This window comes from Triturus cristatus, chromosome 8 (assembly GCF_964204655.1).
Source record: "Triturus cristatus chromosome 8, aTriCri1.1, whole genome shotgun sequence".
NCBI classification, from domain to species: domain Eukaryota; kingdom Metazoa; phylum Chordata; class Amphibia; order Caudata; family Salamandridae; genus Triturus; species Triturus cristatus.
This window is the reverse complement of record NC_140591.1, coordinates 228295414-228314029: the sequence shown is the minus strand read 5'-3', so window position 1 is coordinate 228314029 and position 18616 is coordinate 228295414. Positions and strand designations below refer to the sequence as shown.

At 45.8% G+C, this 18616-nt stretch overlaps 1 protein-coding gene across 3 annotated transcripts in view; it reads left to right on the top strand.

The window, feature by feature from the left end:
* The window catches only part of MTMR2 (myotubularin related protein 2), a 450663-nt gene that overhangs the window by 388026 nt on the left and 44021 nt on the right, over positions 1 to 18616 (top strand). For all 3 annotated transcript variants that reach the window (XM_085621424.1, XM_085621425.1, XM_085621426.1), the window contains one exon: positions 2888 to 3001. In XM_085621424.1, coding sequence (XP_085477550.1) covers positions 2888 to 3001 — 114 coding nt within the window. The remainder of the gene's footprint in view (positions 1 to 2887; positions 3002 to 18616) is intronic.

Below are 18616 nucleotides of genomic sequence, written 5' to 3'. Positions count from 1 at the left end.
GGACTAGTTTATAAGCCTCCCAGAGTGTGATGGCGGAATCCACGGACCCTACATTTTCACGGAAATATAATTCCGTATCCACCCTAATCTCTGTCGCCACCTGAGGATCCCATAGCTCCCATAAGTTCAGTTTCCATTCCCTCGCCTGACGTTATGTCTGAGTCCCCGCCGTTAGCCACAAAGGCGAGTGGTCTGAGAGACCCCATGCTAGATATTCTATCTTTTGTACCTCCCCTATTTCCCCTGCCAGGGTGAATATATAGTCCAATCTCGAAAAGGCCTTGTGGGCACCTGAGTAAAAAGAATAGGCCTTTGTCTGAGGATGTTGTCTACGCCATAAGTCAGTGAGCGTCAGTGTGTATGCAAATCTCTTGAGTGGGGTCTCCTTTGGGCCTCCAGCTTGGACTGTCGTGCGATCCCATGTAGGATCCATCACGTCGTTAAAGTCCCCTCCTATAATGTGGATGTGAGAACCAGCTTCCAGAATAACTGCAGCCAGCTTGTCCATCGTTTGCTTCTGTAACCTAGGGGGTGCGTATACACTAACAAAAGTAATGTCTCCTGTCCCACAGCCCTTTCACTGCCACATATGTTCCATTGGGGTCAATCCAGGTGCGTTCTATCCAGAATGGCAGACTTTTCCTTATTAATATGGCAACACCTTTTGCCCCTGTGGAGAACCCCGCATGTGCCAGTGTTGTCGCATCTAGTGCCTTTCAGGTAGAAGAATCACATCATGCTTCAACCTTCTACAATACGCCGCCACCAGCCCTTGTGTGACCTTATTCCCCATCCCATTTACATTCCACGATAAAACTGAATATGGGGCCTGATTAAGTGTCATCCCTACTGTGTCTTGTCAAACTTTTCCCTCTGCTCTGGCCCTCCCTCCATCCTCACTTGCTCTGTGTTTTTGTAACAAATACATTCCGTCTATTTTGCCAAATAACTGTAGTAACACCCCGTTACCATCCCCCAACCCAACCCCACCCCCCCACACCCACCCTTAATCCTATCGATTCTCCCTTGGGTCAACATGACCAACTTTGTCGTATATGAATCAGGAGAGGTCTGTCACCCCCCCACCCCCCACCCCCACCCCCCCCCCCCAACTGTTAGACACTCAAACTCTTTCACATGCCTACATATTTAATACTCCCTGTGAAAAAGTGGATTACTAGTTAGAGTGGATGGTAGTCAACCATAGGTAATAATGCCACTATTTAGGTCCAGCAAAGATTTCAGTAATTTAAACCTGAGCTCAACCCCTGGTAGCTCTATGGTACAGAGAAGACAGGTTTAACTTAAGAAAAAATGTAAAGCATTTAGAAGTAGTAAAACAGTTAAAAAGTCAAAAACACAACACAATAAAAATCCCACTACCATTTGTAATAGAGAATATTTTAATGAATGAAAAGATCGAAATACCAAAAATGCAATAAAGGGAACCTGAGATATGAATTATTAATGTTTGAATAAAATTTTAGCACCAAAAAAGCATGAAATGCCAACCGTGGGCAACTGGTCGTTCTAGATCAGGACAAAGGTTAGGCTTAAGGCTGACCGCCATGGACCATGGGTCGGATTCGAGCCCCAGGCAGGTTAAAGAGTTACATTCAGACTTAAAAAAAGTTTCATGAAGTGAAGGTGGTCGTCGGCGAGTCATCAGCGGGGCAAGCTGCAGGCTGATCCGATGCAGGGCCAGAGAATGTTGGGTTGGTGAAGAGCAGGGGCCCAGTGCGTTTGTCAACAAAGGCAAAAAAAAAGCTCAGAGCGGGCAAAGTCTGGAGTCCGTGACCAGGAAGAAATTGATTGACTTCAGCTTGGCTTTGCTCTCGGTGAAAACGTTGGGCTTGGAAACGTATGGAAGTCAGATTAGCTTCAGCTGGTAAGCCAGCTGGTGTATCTGACTGGCGATTCTATGTTGATGGCTTCAGCTCAACAACGCCTTGGGCCCTCAGGCATTGCTTCTGAGAAAGAGTTGCCAAAAAGTTACTAACTCCTAGCTTTTGCAGTTTAAGCAAGAGTAGTACACTAACCGCAGCCAAGGGTTCCAGGACCTCAGGAACAGCACTTCGGGGTCAGAAATCACTCCCAACAAAAGCCACCAGCAGCGTCAAGGGCAGATTGAGTTGGAACTGGTCAGCTAGGCTCTTCAGGAAAGTGGGCTTCTTGCAGCTTTTGTGCCCTGTAGCTTAACCATAGGTCAACCAACTGTCTCTTGGAGTCAACTTCTTTGTCCTTGGTACAAATGGGAAAAGGCAGTGCCCTTAGAGTTCTCCTTACAGGTTACCACAGCACATGTACCACAGGTTACCGACTTCTGTCTTCCACAGGTCCAGCAGTGTTCTGAAGAGTGTTCTGGGACTGCTACATTTATGCCCAGTGGCAATTTTAAAATTGCAGACCCAGGCTGCAGGTACAGGCCTGGAGACATGCTTTGCTTTGTCACTTTAATGGTGGCACAATATGTGCTGCAGTCCACAAGTGACATTTAACTTACAGGCCCTGGGTATACTTTGTGCTTTATACCAGTGACCTATAAGTAAACTAAATATGCCAGTTAGGCGAATAGCGAATTTTGACATGGTTTAGGGGTCAGAGCACATGCACAGGGCCTGGTTAGCTGTGCTCCAGTGCACAGAGTCAAACATCCAACAGCATCAGTTGAAAAATTATGGGAGGGACCATACAAAAAGAGGCATTATTTACACTCCCTATTTATTTTCTTGGACTATAATGTTAGTGCCTACCTTTTTGCTGTTAGGATCATTGTGCTGAATTTTTGGGAATAGAATGGGTTGGTGTGCTAAACGTTGTGCCGTCCTAATAATATTGCAACGCTTGGTATAAAATAAAGAACTGTTTACTTTCTTTCTTTCTGCAGTTTCCATCGGCCTTTGAATTCAATGAATATTTTCTGATAACCATTCTGGATCATCTGTACAGCTGTCTTTTTGGAACGTTCCTTTCCAATTCGGAGCAGCAGAGGGTGAAAGAGGTAAATTATTGATTGTCTACAGTCAGGGATCATTTTTGCTCCAAATTATTTTAGGTGTCAAACCGTTGAACTTTACATTGATCTTCAGAACGATTTCGAAATGTCCCTAAATGTGTTGCTGTGTTGTGAAATTTGTAGTCTCCAGGTATACAGCTATCAGAGAAAGTTAGGAAGGTGAACTTTCTCGGCTCGCTCTTAAGGCCGTATATTACAGCTTTTGTAAGTCTGGCTTGACAGGGCAGCTGTCTCCTTAGCTGTTGTTACCACTTCTTTACAATATACATAGTGTGGTTGTTGGCTTCGCACAGGGGGGTATTTCTCTCTCGTTTCATATTATGGCCTGGTTGATTTCAGCCAACCTCCTGTGTAGTGCTTGTATTGAAATGCACAAGGGACTATTTTACATCTGAAAAGTACTCTGAAAAGCCAAAATAAAAATTCCTTCTCATAAATGCATTTCACACAGAAAGCAGTCACATGATCTTTTTCTTCAGTAGGCTTTTTTTATTACAGTTAGGAGACGAAATGCCAGCTCGATCTCTTTGGTGCAGACAAATAATACATGGTGATTGTTAGACCTGGCATCTTTGGCGTGGTTTCCCCAGACTTTTTGCCTCTACCACCTGTGTTTTTGATGCTATGCTGGATTTCGTTTTTGCTGGTTTAGATGCTTTGGGCACTTTGCCACTGCTGATCAGTGTCAAAGTGCAAGTGCTCCCTAGGTAAATTATTATATTGATTGGTTATCCCTGATTGGTATATTTGTTTCACCTGTCAGCCCCTAGTAAAGTGCACTGAGTGTGCTAGGGCTGGTGATTCAAATGCTACTAGTGTGCCTGCAGCACTGATTGTGCCCCCACAGGAGTAGCCATAAAATGGTGTCACAGGCCTGCCACCGCAGTGCCTGGGTGCAGTTGCTAACTGCCATGCTGACCTGACCAGTGTCCACACTGGCCAGGCCTAACCCTTCCCTTTCTGTACACATTGAACACCCCTATGGAAGGCCCTAGGTACCCCCCTGGGCAGGGTGCAGTGTATGTGAAAGGTAGAGCATGTATTGGTGTAGGTGACATGCTCTGGTAGTGAATTACAGCCATTTTGGTTTTTCACTATTGAAAGGCTATCTTGCCCATAGGCTATAATGGTGAATGCTGAGTATAATGTTTACCTGCATATCTTCCCATAGGAGCAAGATAGAAAGCTAAAGTCTGGTATCCCTGAATTCAGAATTTAATAACGCATCTTTTAGGAAGGATGTTTTTTAAATCCTGTGTGTGAAAACAGCGCTTTTAGAAGGTGGCTGTTTTCCTTTTCTGCCCTTTCTGTCTGCCTTGGCCTGTTTGTGAATTGACTGTCTGGTTTGTGAGTGACAGGGACAGGGACAGGGGAGGCTCCCAGAGGCTGAATGAGTCAGCACAGGGCTGAATAGGGAAATTCCCCTGTAGATGGTTGGGAGGAGTAGCACCTGGGCCTGAATAGGGCTGTGCCTGCCTTCCACAATGCTGGCTCCACCCCCTGCTGGGCGGCTGACGACCCTGCCCCTCTCTCTCAAAGGAAAGAAGAAACCAAGTAAACAGAGTGCTCCAGTACTAGCCAGAACTGGTTCTGACTAGGCCAAGGCCCCTCTGCCTTCAGAGGACAAAGGATTTTGGGGTATAAGTATTGGGACCCAGACTGCAGAAAATTAGATCATCCTGGAATCAAGAAGGAACCTCTGCCAAGGAGAAATCTGGAAGACTGAAGAAGAAGGACTGACCTGCTGTAAGGCTGACCTGCAGTTGCTTTGCTGCCAAGGAGAGGGGAAGGACTTTGCTGTGTGCTGTGTCCCCTGGCTTGAAGGAATCTCCAAGGGCCTGAGTAGAGCTGGCCTCCTGTTAAGAAGTTCCAGGAACAAAAGGACTTCACCCCCAGCTTCCCCCTGAACTCTGCTGTGTGAGTTCTGCCCTTCCTAGAGTGCTTGATCCAATTGTGGGGCCTCTGGAAGTTGTGCCTGCTGTTGGGAAGCTGACCAAGAAGCAAAGGATCTACACTTTTTCACGCACAGCCGTCTTAGCGAGAAAATTTCAGTCGCTCCGCTCGTTAGCGGGCTGAATTTAATCGCTGCGAACATCGTCGCAGAGCCTGCCGCAGCTGAGCAAGATCATCGCTGGTGAAATCGTCGCCCCGCTCGTTAGCGGGTCGAATTTTATCGCTGCAAACATCGTCGCTGAGCCTGCCGCTGCTGGGTGAGATCGTCGCCGAGCCAGCCAAGATCATCGCACCGCTCGTTAGCGGGCAGAATTTTATCGCTGCGAACATCGTCGCAGAGCCAGCCAAAATCATCGCACCGCTCGTTAGCGGGCAGAATTTTATCGCTGCGAATATCGTCGCAGAGCCAACCCAGATTATCGCTGGTGAAATTGTCGTCCCGCTCGTTAGCAGGCCGAATTTTGTCACATCGTGCTTTAGCGAGTAAATTCCTACCCGAAAAGCTACGCCTTGGAATCCATACAAGTATCGCCTCACTCCCCATACAGACCGGATTCGTCGCACATGCCTGTTGCGTGCAGCGGGGTTGTCGCATCCCCTCCCCAGAGTCTCAGGACTGACGCTGTTGCTTGTTTTTCGACACATGAGCGCCGCTAAGAACTTTTATTGTATCACCAGGTACTGTTGGCTAAAATTGACGCTAAGGTGGATGATTTTGTTGCTAAGCTAAGAACTCTTTTTGAAACCATATTCTTGAACTGTGTATGTTGGATGTTTGTCGTTTTGGTCTTGTGTAGTTTATATAAAAGTACTTTATTTATCTACACTGGTGTGGAGTCCATTTGTGGTGTTTTCACTGTGTTGCTGTGAGTGTTGGTACAAATACTTTACACATTGCCTTTGATAAGCCTGTCTGCTCGTGCCAAGCTACCAAGGGGGGGAGCAGGGGTTATCTAAACAGTGTATCCCCCTTACCCTGACTAGAAGCAAGGGTCCCTATTTGGACAGTGCAACCTAGCCCTGCCAACTAGAGAACCCCAGATCTAACAGTGATGAAAGTCCTTTCTTCTGCCCTCATTAACGCACTGATCTCTTATATTCTATGTATTCGTTATTTCCTAGGCTCTGTAACAGATTTCCCATACCTCCTCAAATGAGCTTTCACCATCCACCTAACGTTCTAGAAGATTTATAGGGTAACGGTAATCCAGTCATCATTTAACGCTCCTGCAGATGTATGCAGCCATCACCTAACCTGTTGGTGCGCAGAAGAAAATAAGGAAGTGTGCACTGTGCTGTGATTTCAGGCAGGAGTGCTGACTCTTTCAGATGTCATGTTTACCTGTGTTCTGGTGACCATGCTCTTTTACGGATCTTTGCGAGTGGCATTAAAGAGGTCGATGCCTGTTGTTAACCTCTTGGTCTTGCCTTACAATTCACAAATTTTGAATCCTTAGTTTGTTGGGGTCCTACGCATTCTTAAAAGACTGAAAGTTATAATAACATTGATGTATAATCTTGCAAATCCCTTTTTCTTAATTTCTTGCCCATAGTGACTAAACACGAATTTCTTATAGCCATCATTTGCAATTAACAACAGTACTTGTCACCTTACCAAAATTTGAAATGGACAACAATGACACCTATGCAGATTAAGAATAGCTCACCGCTATGAAGTTATGCTATAGTTGCTGCCTAATAATCAATCCTTCAGCATTTGTAGAGCGTGGCACTGTCACCCATGGGGTTATCTGGGTGCTGAGGTGCAAGGTCTCAGTTGTGCCCGCTCCCCCTGCGATGAGTCTTGGAAAAAAAGGTGGAAAAAGCGAAAACAAGCAGAAAAAGGCAAAATAGAGGGCAGAAAAATTAGCAGAAGAGGCAGAACATAGGGGAGAAAAATGAGCAGAAAAGGCAAAACAGAGAAGAAGAGGGCAAAACAGAGAGAAACAAAAACGAGCAGAAAAGGCAACACAGAGGGCAGAAATCAAGCAGAAAGGAAGTCTATAGAAAATGCCTGGGGATTTTAAGTTTTGTGACCCCTCTTTTTTCTCAGCCCCTAAAATAGTGCCAAAGTTATTAGCAACACATAACGCGTTCAAACATTGCAATTTTATTTAGGAAAAGTATTGCATCCACGCGTTTCGGCTACCACTTGTAGCCTTGCTCAGAAGTGTGTGTGTGTATATATATATATATATATATATACACACGTGTGTGTGTGTGTGTATATATATATATACACACACACACACACACATACACACATCTATAAATACCCCTCCTGTTACCTTCAGTAGGTTCCACACAGCGAGATTGCTAAGAGGTATTCGGATTCCTGCCCCCTTTCTCCACCTCTCTGCAAACGCACCTCCTGGTACACTACTGGTTGGGGGATGAAGTCCACTTTACTCCTGAGGGACCTTGGGGGCCAAGAAGCCCTCCTGGTACCTTCTGTGAGTCCTACACAGCGGGATTCTTGAGAGCTGGTCGGAGGCCTAACCCCTTTTCTCCACCACTCTGCAAACGTGACAGCTACTTAAAAAAACATAGAAATTCACTGAAAAAATCCAAGGTTACAGGGACGTTATAGTTAGGCTTAGATTTCACTTGTACAAAACTAGTGAAATTTGCAGTTATAGTTAGTGAGCTAACTAAAACTCATGCCTCTTCAATGCACTGCTTTTGACCTCACATATTACATCAGTCATGACATGATCAGTCACATCACTGATTACATCTCAAATGATATCACTGATGACATCATCCAGTGACTGTGAGTTTTTTAAAAAAGTTTGTGAGTTTTAAATATATATACCAAGGTGTATTGGTTAATCAGTGGGTGTATGAGTGCCTGTGTGGATGATTCAGTGGGAGCGTGGCAAACTGTGATTAGGTGTCTTAGTGAATGTATGGTTGAGTGACTGGTTGAGCAATTGTCAGTAGGTAGTTATAGTTAGGACCCAGTCTCCATAGGAAAAGCATTTTTTGTTTTGCCAATAACTTTGCCACCGTTTGATAAACCTTCACAAAAATTTTCCAAATTTAGTACAACACTCAATTCAGCTGCTATGTTGAAAGTTTCGTGAAGCGGGAGGACGAGAAAAATGGGGGGGGGGGAGGTCCTAAAGCACATTTTCCCCATGCACTTTCCCATCGGGATTTTAGATACGACTACTGCTGGACGGTATTACACTAACTTTGGCAGAAGGCTAGCTCTTGTTCTAGAAAGAGCCCCTTTTGTTATTTGGTATAAATCCGTTCAGTAGTTTTTGAGATATTAAAGAAAAAACAAATGTATGTATCTAGAAGCGCAAACCCTCCATGAATCTAACCAATCTCGTGCTGAGATCTGATTGGCTGCCTACACTTCAGTCAGAGTGTTGGCAGCCATTTTGGGACTCTGACTCAACCGAGTCCCAAAACAAAAGTTAAAAATGAAGAAAAGGAGGCAGGGTAGGAATACCCTGATCCCCTAGGTCGGGTGCTAGGGTCCCCCAGGCACCCCACCAGGGCCAAACACCATGTCTTTAAGAATTGCTGCTGCAAGAACCTTCTCAAATACCCACAAAAATGTAAAAAATAATAATAAGCCCGATCTTTCGCGCTTCTTTGTATTTGAGCCCCAAGATGGGCCAGGTCCCGGGGTCTTATTATTGCAAGTATTATGGGAGGGAGGCGCATGCAGCCTCCCTCCCATGGCCAGTCTTGGCCCCGGGGACCATCACCTCCCAAGGGCAGGCCGATTATCATTATTAACTGAGGGGGACCGTGCAGACCCCCTCCTGAGCAAACAGTAAGTCCGCTCCCAGCCCGTGTGAAGCGGGCAGGAAAACAGATGATATTATTTTTCCCATAGGCAGGGAGCAGCAGTTTTGGCTGTTCCCTGCATGCGGGAGCAACTGCAGGGACCATGGGGGTATTGAGGCTCCCCGTGGTCCCCAGCACTGCACACTGAGTGCCCTGGGTGTGCTCCAGGGCACCCAAGCCAAGCCCCGGGGGATGGGGTCCTGGGGCCAATATCGGCCTGGGGAGGGGAGGCCGTGTAGCCCCCTCCCCTTCTTTAGAGCACAAATTATCCTACCTTCTTGGGCTTGGGGAAAGCAAACCAACTGTGTTTCCTCTTGTATTCCATGTTAAACAAGCATTGACATAGCCAATAGGTCTCGCCTTTGGTATCTTGTAAGTGTTTAGTTATCAGTGTTTAAAGGCCCAGTGTATAATTTCCATCATTGTCATGGAAAAGTACCATAGCCAAATGTATTTAATTTTAATCCACGTATTAACATCCACAAAAACCTGAAAAGGAGAACTTTACTAATCGGGCAAGGGATCCAATTGTACATCATACTAAACTTTTTCATGAACTGAAAGAAGTGTTTTAGAGAAGACAACTTTTTTTTTAATAAAAGAGGCTCGGGTCAGCACTTTTTCACTTGTGACAAACACTATGGAAAGGAGATTGCTGCACACTGAAAATGTTGGCGAAGGATGCCAGCTAAACATCTTCTGCGATGTTCTGACCCGCCCGGGTCAGCACCCGTGTAATGCACAGATGTCACGGTTCATAAGCAAGGACAGAACCGCTCAGGTTTCCCATCCCAATCTAATAAAAGCTGCAAAAGCATCTACGGGCCCCAGGATTTTCGAAGCGTAGGGTTTAAAAGCAGGGATGGGGCGGGGAAGCTGGATGTACACACGGCGTGATTCACCCGAGGAATGCCCAGCCAGCGCATGTCAAAGAAGATTACATGTGAAAGCACGTACGAGGAGGTTGTGCTCGCTGCAAGTTAATCTTGCCCGCAAGAAATTTCAAGTTACCCCTCGGTGTTGTAGCAAACACTTTTTACATGCAAACAAAGCAGCTCTTACAAATCACCCAGCAAACAAAACGTAACATTTACAACTAAATAGAAAATATGTTTTCGGGGCTCTGCGGCTCATTACCTTCCCCGACACGGCATGGCTAGAAGGTAGAATAGAAGAGTGGTGCGCGCGCGCGTGCCACACCGAGACATGTGTTTTGAATTATCGAGCACGCATCTGTGCACGATAATTCAAAACACATGGTGGCTGTGCGGGTAACCGCAACCAATAGGCCATGGGCGGAGCAATGCTCCCGCCTTTGACCAACTGTGTGCTGTCTTTGGTAAAAAGACACACGCAAACGCCACTAGCCGGGGACAAAACAAAAAGCACACGCACGACCGTGTGCGTGCTTGAGGGGAGATTCAAAAAAGCCCTTACATAAAGTCTTCACCAGAACAGCGCATGCGCTGTTACAGGCTCAAGCTAAAAACAAGCTAAAATCCTTAATGGAGGTGGATGCATTGTTGATCTTTTGGAGCTCAGTCTGATGTGTAGTGACTGTGAGGCGTGGTTTCTTTCTTGCTGTCTCCTGGTGAGAACAGAGTCCATAGTTCTCCTTTTTGATTATGCAAATGCCAAAATCATCTGCAAGCTCCGCCAGTTTGGTCCCGCCCTGTTTTCCTTAGTAACATTGAAAGGTCTTCCTGGTCTTTTCCCAAGTTGATGGACAGCTTACCAAAAGGCCCCTGAGTGTGTTTCCTGCCGATTTTGGTGGTGTGTTCTTAATGCAGAGAAATTCCAGGACATATTCACCAAAGAAAGAAGCCCTAACTTCATAAAGTTAAGAGGAAGTACCTTTATTTGGTGGAGATTCTCCTCTTTGTAGTCTTGTCCTCTTCTCTAGCAAGGTTCATTTTATCACAGATTTGTGGATCGCTACCTCGAGGAGCAATCACAGTTCCAAAATTATATGCATACAAAGTCACTAGAGACCTTTCCTTGTGTAACATTATGCAGCTGTAGTGTAGATTAAGCACTACACATTTACTCAACGAGGTAGCTCTTACTAATTAGCCAATACTAAGTACTCTAGTTGGGTATACATTTTGTGAAAATCTGCGGAGTCTTGTTGGATAAAGGGACCGATGAGGTTCCCTTCTCACCCTGTGACTCACACAGCTGCTGTCACATCCACACATACATTTAGACACCCACTCGCACACTCATTCAGCAACTCGCACATTCACTCACAGACCCACACAGCCACCCCCACACCCAGAGTCACACACACCCACATAACCACTGACACACCCACTCTCAGACCCACAAACCCACTCACACACCCATTAACTACTCACACATCCATTCAGCCACTGACATACCCACTTACAGATCATACAGCCACTCACACACCCTTTACAGCTACTCACACACCCACTGACCAACCTATACAGCCATTCACACACCCAATGTCAATGGTTATAGTTAGTAAATACATTTTATTTTTAAATCTTTGAAATTCACAAAAAACAAAGGTTACAGAAACATTATAGTTAGGAAATAACATTAAAGAATATTTGAAATTCAGTGACAAAACCAAAGGTTACAGGAATGTTATAGTAACACATGCACAAAACCATAGTAATTCAGGAATTCTTGTTACATGAGATAACCAACTTACACCCCAGCAATGCACTGTTTATGACCTCACATATTACATCACTCATGGCATGGTCAGTGACATTACTGATGACATCTCAAATTATATCATTGGTGACATCACTGATGACATTATCCACCCACTCAACCACTTACACACCCATACAACCACTCACACACCCACTCGCAGACCCATACAACTACTCACACAGCTACACAACCGCTCACCTACAAAAGTACTCACAGACCCATACAACCTTTCACACACCCAAATAACCACTCACACATCTGCACAACGACTCACATACCCATACAACCACTTACACCCACTTACAGACCCATAGCGTCACTCACATGCCCATACAGCCACTCACACACCCATACAGCCACACACAGCTACTCACTTACACATGCACCCTCTCACACAACCACACACTCACCCAGTCACTCACACAGCCACTAACACACCCACTTATTCACCCATACAGTCACACCCACTCACTCACCCACAAAGCCTCTCACAGCTCATTCATTCACCCATTAAATCACTCACCCATACACCCACACACACAGCCATGCACTTTCCAAAACAGCTACTCACACACCCACTCACCCATACAGCCACTCACACACCCACTCACCCACCCATACAGACACTCACATACCCACTCACTTGCCCATACAGCTACTCACACACCCACTCATTCACCTATACAGCTACTCTCATACCCACTCATACACCCATACAGCCACTCGCACACCTACTCACACACGGATACACTCAGCCACTCAAATAATATGTGTTAGAAATAGTTAGTATCACTCATTAGTAGTACACAAAGTATAATAATGTAACTTTTATAGTAGCTTAGTATATATATTTTTATCAGTCATAAGGTTTTAGAAAACACTCACAATCACTGGATGATGTCATCAGTGATGTCACTGACCATGTCGTGAGTGATGTAATATCTGAGGTCATAAGCAGTGCATTGCGGGGCTCAAGTTATAGTTAGCTCAGGTAACTATTACTGCTGAATTTCTAAGGTTTTGTGCATGTGAAATATGAGCGTGACTACAACGTCCCTGCAACCGTTGTTTTTTTCAGTGAATATATATATATATATATATATATATATATATATATATATATATATATATATATATATATAACCTACTGGCGGTCGCCAGTAGGTAGTTATAGTTAGGACCACGTTTCCATAAGAAATCCGCAACATTCTATTTTGAATAACTTTGGCGCCGGTCGACGAATCCTCGCGAATTTTTCAAAATAGGTGGGGCGCTACGCTCCGCTCCTACCCTGAAAGTCTCGGGGGGATTCGTCAAGCGGGGGCTGAGATAAAAGGGGGGTCCCAAAACGCGTTTTTCCCATGCATTTTTCCATAGGACCTTTAGACAGGGCTACAGCCCGAACGGCTGAACAGAATTACTAGAAATTTGGCAGAGAGGTAGTCCTCAGGTCAAGGAAGTGCCTTTTGTAGGTTTGGTGTAAATCTGTTCAGTAGATTCTGAGAAAATAGCCTTTAAATCAATATATATATCTGAGCCAGCTTACGGTGCGCTTACGGTACGCTTACCGTACGCGTACGGTGGCGTGCGCGAGCGCGATTCTGATCGGCTCTTAGATCTTAGTAAACATTCGAATCGGCCGAAACCAGGAAGCGGCGGCCGCCATTTTCTCTCTCGCACTGAGAGTGATTTTTAAAATTTAAAGCCCAAAAACATGTAAAGGGGCTGTTTAGACAGCTCCCACACACATAGGCATGTTGAGGGAGTCCCCAAAGATCCCCCAAGGCCAAAAACGGAATTTTTATTTTTTCGGTAATTTCGCCGATTACGCTTACCGTACGGGTACGGTAAAAAATTATTTAAAAAAAAAAATCACCCACACTCTCTCCACCCCGTGTGCAATTGGTGGCCGAAGGCCACCAATCGTGCATGGCGTATTACCCGTGAGATACACTAAAATATTTAAAAAAAAAAAAAAATTTTAAAAAAATTATCCACACTCTCTCCACCCCGTGTGCAAATGGTGCCCGAAGGGCACCATTTGTGCATGGCTTATGAAATATACGAAAAATTAAAATATTACCTTTCAAAACGAAGTGCATCATATGTCCTCCATGTGCGCACGGTGCGCGAAGCGCATCGTGCGTACATGGCCCATCTAGCGGAACGTGGGCACGCGGTGCGCGTAGCGCACCGCGTGCCCACCGTGCGTGCATGGCACTAACTGCGTAAAGTGGGTGCGCGAAGCGCACCGCGTGCTCACTGTGCGCGCACGGTGCGCAAAGCGCACCGTGCGCGCACAGAACGAACTGCGTTAAGTGGGCGCGCACGCCACGAATGGCGTAAAGTAACTTAGCATTTAAAAAAACGTACAAATTCACTGAAAAAACCATAGGTTTCACACACGTTATAGTTAGGAATTAGCATTTAAAAAACCTTGCAAATTCACTGAAAAAACCATAGGTTTCACACATGTTATAGTTAGCGGAAATTTTACTGATAAAAAACCAATGAAATTCCCCCGTTATAGTTACTGCAGGCAACTATAACTCACGCGACCGCAATCTTCTGCTGATGACATATGTGTCTTTATGAAAAAAAAATATTTGTAATATATGTATAGCTAAAAATGTATGGAAGAAGACATGGGCAAATAAGTGTCTAAATACAGTACTAGCATCAGCAGAGGATTGCGGCGGGACAGCCGTAGAAATATGCCAAAGTTTGTCCAAAAGAACGAGGCCGCACACTACAGAAGGTTGCTTCCAACAAAAGCTTTAATCACGCGTGGAGCTGGCACTCCGTTCGGTCCGTTTCATTCTGCCTGACGCGTTTCGGGCCGCATCAGCCCTTGTTCACAGGCTGAAAGTGAATCATCCACTAGCTTCCAAGACACCACCATGACTACATGCGATTTCTTTCTCTCAGGTGAGTTCACTTACTAACGGCATGCTGGGACATGTAGTGTAGTTGGAAGCATCACGAAAAACATTCCGTTTAAACCCTCCAGTGGGTGTGTAGAATTCAATTTCAATTTAATGTTTATTTTCTTAAGGACTCTACAGTGAGCCTCCGGACAGCAGTAACCGGCTCCTTTTACCTTCTGTAACCACCTCGGGGCTGCGAACAGTTCTATGCCCCTGCAGCTCCATTGAGATTTAATGGCGGTGCGTAGCCTCACGGCGGGACAGCCGTAGAAATATGCCAAAGTTTGTCCAAAAGAACGAGGCCGCACACTACAGAAGGTTGCTTCCAACAAAAGCTTTAATCACGCGTGGAGCTGGCACTCCGTCCGGTCCGTTTCATTCTGCCTGACGCGTTTCGGGCCGCATCAGCCCTTGTTCACAGGCTGAAAGTGAATCATCCACTAGCTTCCAAGACACCACCATGACTACATGCGATTTCTTTCTCTCAGGTGAGTTCACTTACTAACGGCATGCTGGGACATGTAGTGTAGTTGGAAGCATCACGAAAAACATTCCGTTTAAACCCTCCAGTGGGTGTGTAGAATTCAATTTCAATTTAATGTTTATTTTCTTAAGGACTCTCCAGTGAGCCTCCGGACAGCAGTAACCGGCTCCTTTTACCTTCTGTAACCACCTCGGGGCTGCGAACAGTTCTATGCCCCTGCAGCTCCATTGAGATTTAATGGCGGTGCGTAGCCTCACGGCGGGACAGCCGTAGAAATATGCCAAAGTTTGTCCAAAAGAACGAGGCCGCACACTACAGAAGGTTGCTTCCAACAAAAGCTTTAATCACGCGTGGAGCTGGCACTCCGTCCGGTCCGTTTCATTCTGCCTGACGCGTTTCGGGCCGCATCAGCCCTTGTTCACAGGCTGAAAGTGAATCATCCACTAGCTTCCAAGACACCACCATGACTACATGCGATTTATTTCTCTCAGGTGAGTTCACTTACTAACGGCATGCTGGGACATGTAGTGTAGTTGGAAGCATCACGAAAAACATTCCGTTTAAACCCTCCAGTGGGTGTGTAGAATTCAATTTCAATTTAATGTTTATTTTCTTAAGGACTCTCCAGTGAGCCTCCGGACAGCAGTAACCGGCTCCTTTTACCTTCTGTAACCACCTCGGGGCTGCGAACAGTTCTATGCCCCTGCAGCTCCATTGAGATTTAATGGCGGTGCGTAGCCTCACGGCGGGACAGCCGTAGAAATATGCCAAAGTTTGTCCAAAAGAACGAGGCCGCACACTACAGAAGGTTGCTTCCAACAAAAGCTTTAATCACGCGTGGAGCTGGCACTCCGTCCTGTCCGTTTCATTCTGCCTGACGCGTTTCGGGCCGCATCAGCCCTTGTTCACAGGCTGAAAGTGAATCATCCACTAGCTTCCAAGACACCACCATGACTACATGCGATTTCTTTCTCTCAGGTGAGTTCACTTACTAACGGCATGCTGGGACATGTAGTGTAGTTGGAAGCATCACGAAAAACATTCCGTTTAAACCCTCCAGTGGGTGTGTAGAATTCAATTTCAATTTAATGTTTATTTTCTTAAGGACTCTCCAGTGAGCCTCCGGACAGCAGTAACCGGCTCCTTTTACCTTCTGTAACCACCTCGGGGCTGCGAACAGTTCTATGCCCCTGCAGCTCCATTGAGATTTAATGGCGGTGCGTAGCCTCACGGCGGGACAGCCGTAGAAATATGCCAAAGTTTGTCCAAAAGAACGAGGCCGCACACTACAGAAGGTTGCTTCCAACAAAAGCTTTAATCACGCGTGGAGCTGGCACTCCGTCCGGTCCGTTTCATTCTGCCTGACGCGTTTCGGGCCGCATCAGCCCTTGTTCACAGGCTGAAAGTGAATCATCCACTAGCTTCCAAGACACCACCATGACTACATGCGATTTCTTTCTCTCAGGTGAGTTCACTTACTAACGGCATGCTGGGACATGTAGTGTAGTTGGAAGCATCACGAAAAACATTCCGTTTAAACCCTCCAGTGGGTGTGTAGAATTCAATTTCAATTTAATGTTTATTTTCTTAAGGACTCTCCAGTGAGCCTCCGGACAGCAGTAACCGGCTCCTGTTACCTTCTGTAGTGTGCGGCCTCGTTCTTTTGGACAAACTTTGGCATATTTCTACGGCTGTCCCGCCGTGAGGCTACGCACCGCCATTAAATCTCAATGGAGCTGCAGGGGCATAGAACTGTTCGCAGCCCCGAGGTGGTTACAGAAGGTAAAAGGAGCCGGTTACTGCTGTCCGGAGGCTCACTGGAGAGTCCTTAAGAAAATAAACATTAAATTGAAATTGAATTCTACACACCCACTGGAGGGTTTAAACGGAATGTTTTTCGTGATGCTTCCAACTACACTACATGTCCCAGCATGCCGTTAGTAAGTGAACTCACCTGAGAGAAAGAAATCGCATGTAGTCCTGGTGGTGTCTTGGAAGCTAGTGGATGATTCACTTTCAGCCTGTGAACAAGGGCTGATGCGGCCCGAAACGCGTCAGGCAGAATGAAACAGACCGGACGGAGTGCCAGCTCCACGCGTGATTAAAGCTTTTGTTGGAAGCAACCTTCTGTAGTGTGCGGCCTCGTTCTTTTGGACAAACTTTGGCATATTTCTACGGCTGTCCCGCCGTGAGGCTACGCACCGCCATTAAATCTCAATGGAGCTGCAGGGGCATAGAACTGTTCGCAGCCCCGAGGTGGTTACAGAAGGTAAAAGGAGCCGGTTACTGCTGTCCGGAGGCTCACTGGAGAGTCCTTAAGAAAATAAACATTAAATTGAAATTTAATTCTACACACCCACTGGAGGGTTTAAACGGAATGTTTTTCGTGATGCTTCCAACTACACTACATGTCCCAGCATGCCGTTAGTAAGTGAACTCACCTGAGAGAAAGAAATCGCATGTAGTCATGGTGGTGTCTTGGAAGCTAGTGGATGATTCACTTTCAGCCTGTGAACAAGGGCTGATGCGGCCCGAAACGCGTCAGGCAGAATGAAACGGACCGGACGGAGTGCCAGCTCCACGCGTGATTAAAGCTTTTGTTGGAAGCAACCTTCTGTAGTGTGCGGCCTCGTTCTTTTGGACAAACTTTGGCATATATATATATATATATATTACCTACTGGCGGTCGCCAGTAGGTAGTTATAGTTAGGACCCATTTTCCATAGGAAAACCTCAACATTCTATTTTGAATAACTTTGGCGCCGGTCGATGAATCCTCGCGAATTTCTCAAAATAGGTGGGGCGCTACGCTCCGCTCCTACCCTGAAAGTCTCGGGGGGATTCGTCAAGCGGGGGCTGAGATAAAAGGGGGGTCCCAAAACGCGTTTTTCCCATGCATTTTTCCATAGGACCTTTAGAACGAGCTACAGCCCGAACGGCTGAACAGAATTACTAGAAATTTGGCAGAGAGGTAGTCCCTAGGTCAAGGAAGTGCCTTTTGTAGGTTTGGTGTAAATCTGTTCAGTAGATTCTGAGAAAATAGCCTTTAAATCAATATATATATCTGAGCCCGCTTACGGTACGCTTACCGTACGCTTACCGTAAGCGTACGGTGGCGTGCGCGAGCGCGATTCTGATTGGCTCTTAGATCTTAGTAAACATTCGAATCGGCCGAAACCAGGAAGCGGCGTCCGCCATTTTGTCTCTCGCACTGAGTGTTGTTTATCAAACATGATGGCCAAAAACATGTTACTGGGCTGTTATGACAACTCCCTCCCACATAGTCATGTTGAGGGAGTCCCCAAACATCCCCCAAGAGCAAAAACGGTTTTATTTTTTTTTCGGCAATTTCGCCGAGTACGCTTACCGTACGCTTACCGTAAGCGTACGGTAAAAAAAAAAAAAAACACTATCCACACTTACCCCACCCCCTGTGCTTTTGGTGGCCGTAGGCCACCAAATGTACAGGGCTTATTAATAGGTAAAAAAAACTAAATTTTGGCAACATGAAATTATAAAATCGAAATAAAAAAAACACTATCCACATTGACCCCACCCCCTGTGCTTTTGGTGGCCGAAGGCCACCAAATGTACAGGGCTTATTAAAGTTGATAAAAACCGTGCACGGAACGAACTGCGTTAAGTGGGCGTGCACGCCTCGAATGGCGTAAAGTAACTTAGCATTTAAAAAACCGTACAAATTCACTGAAAAAACCATAGGTTTCACACACGTTATAGTTA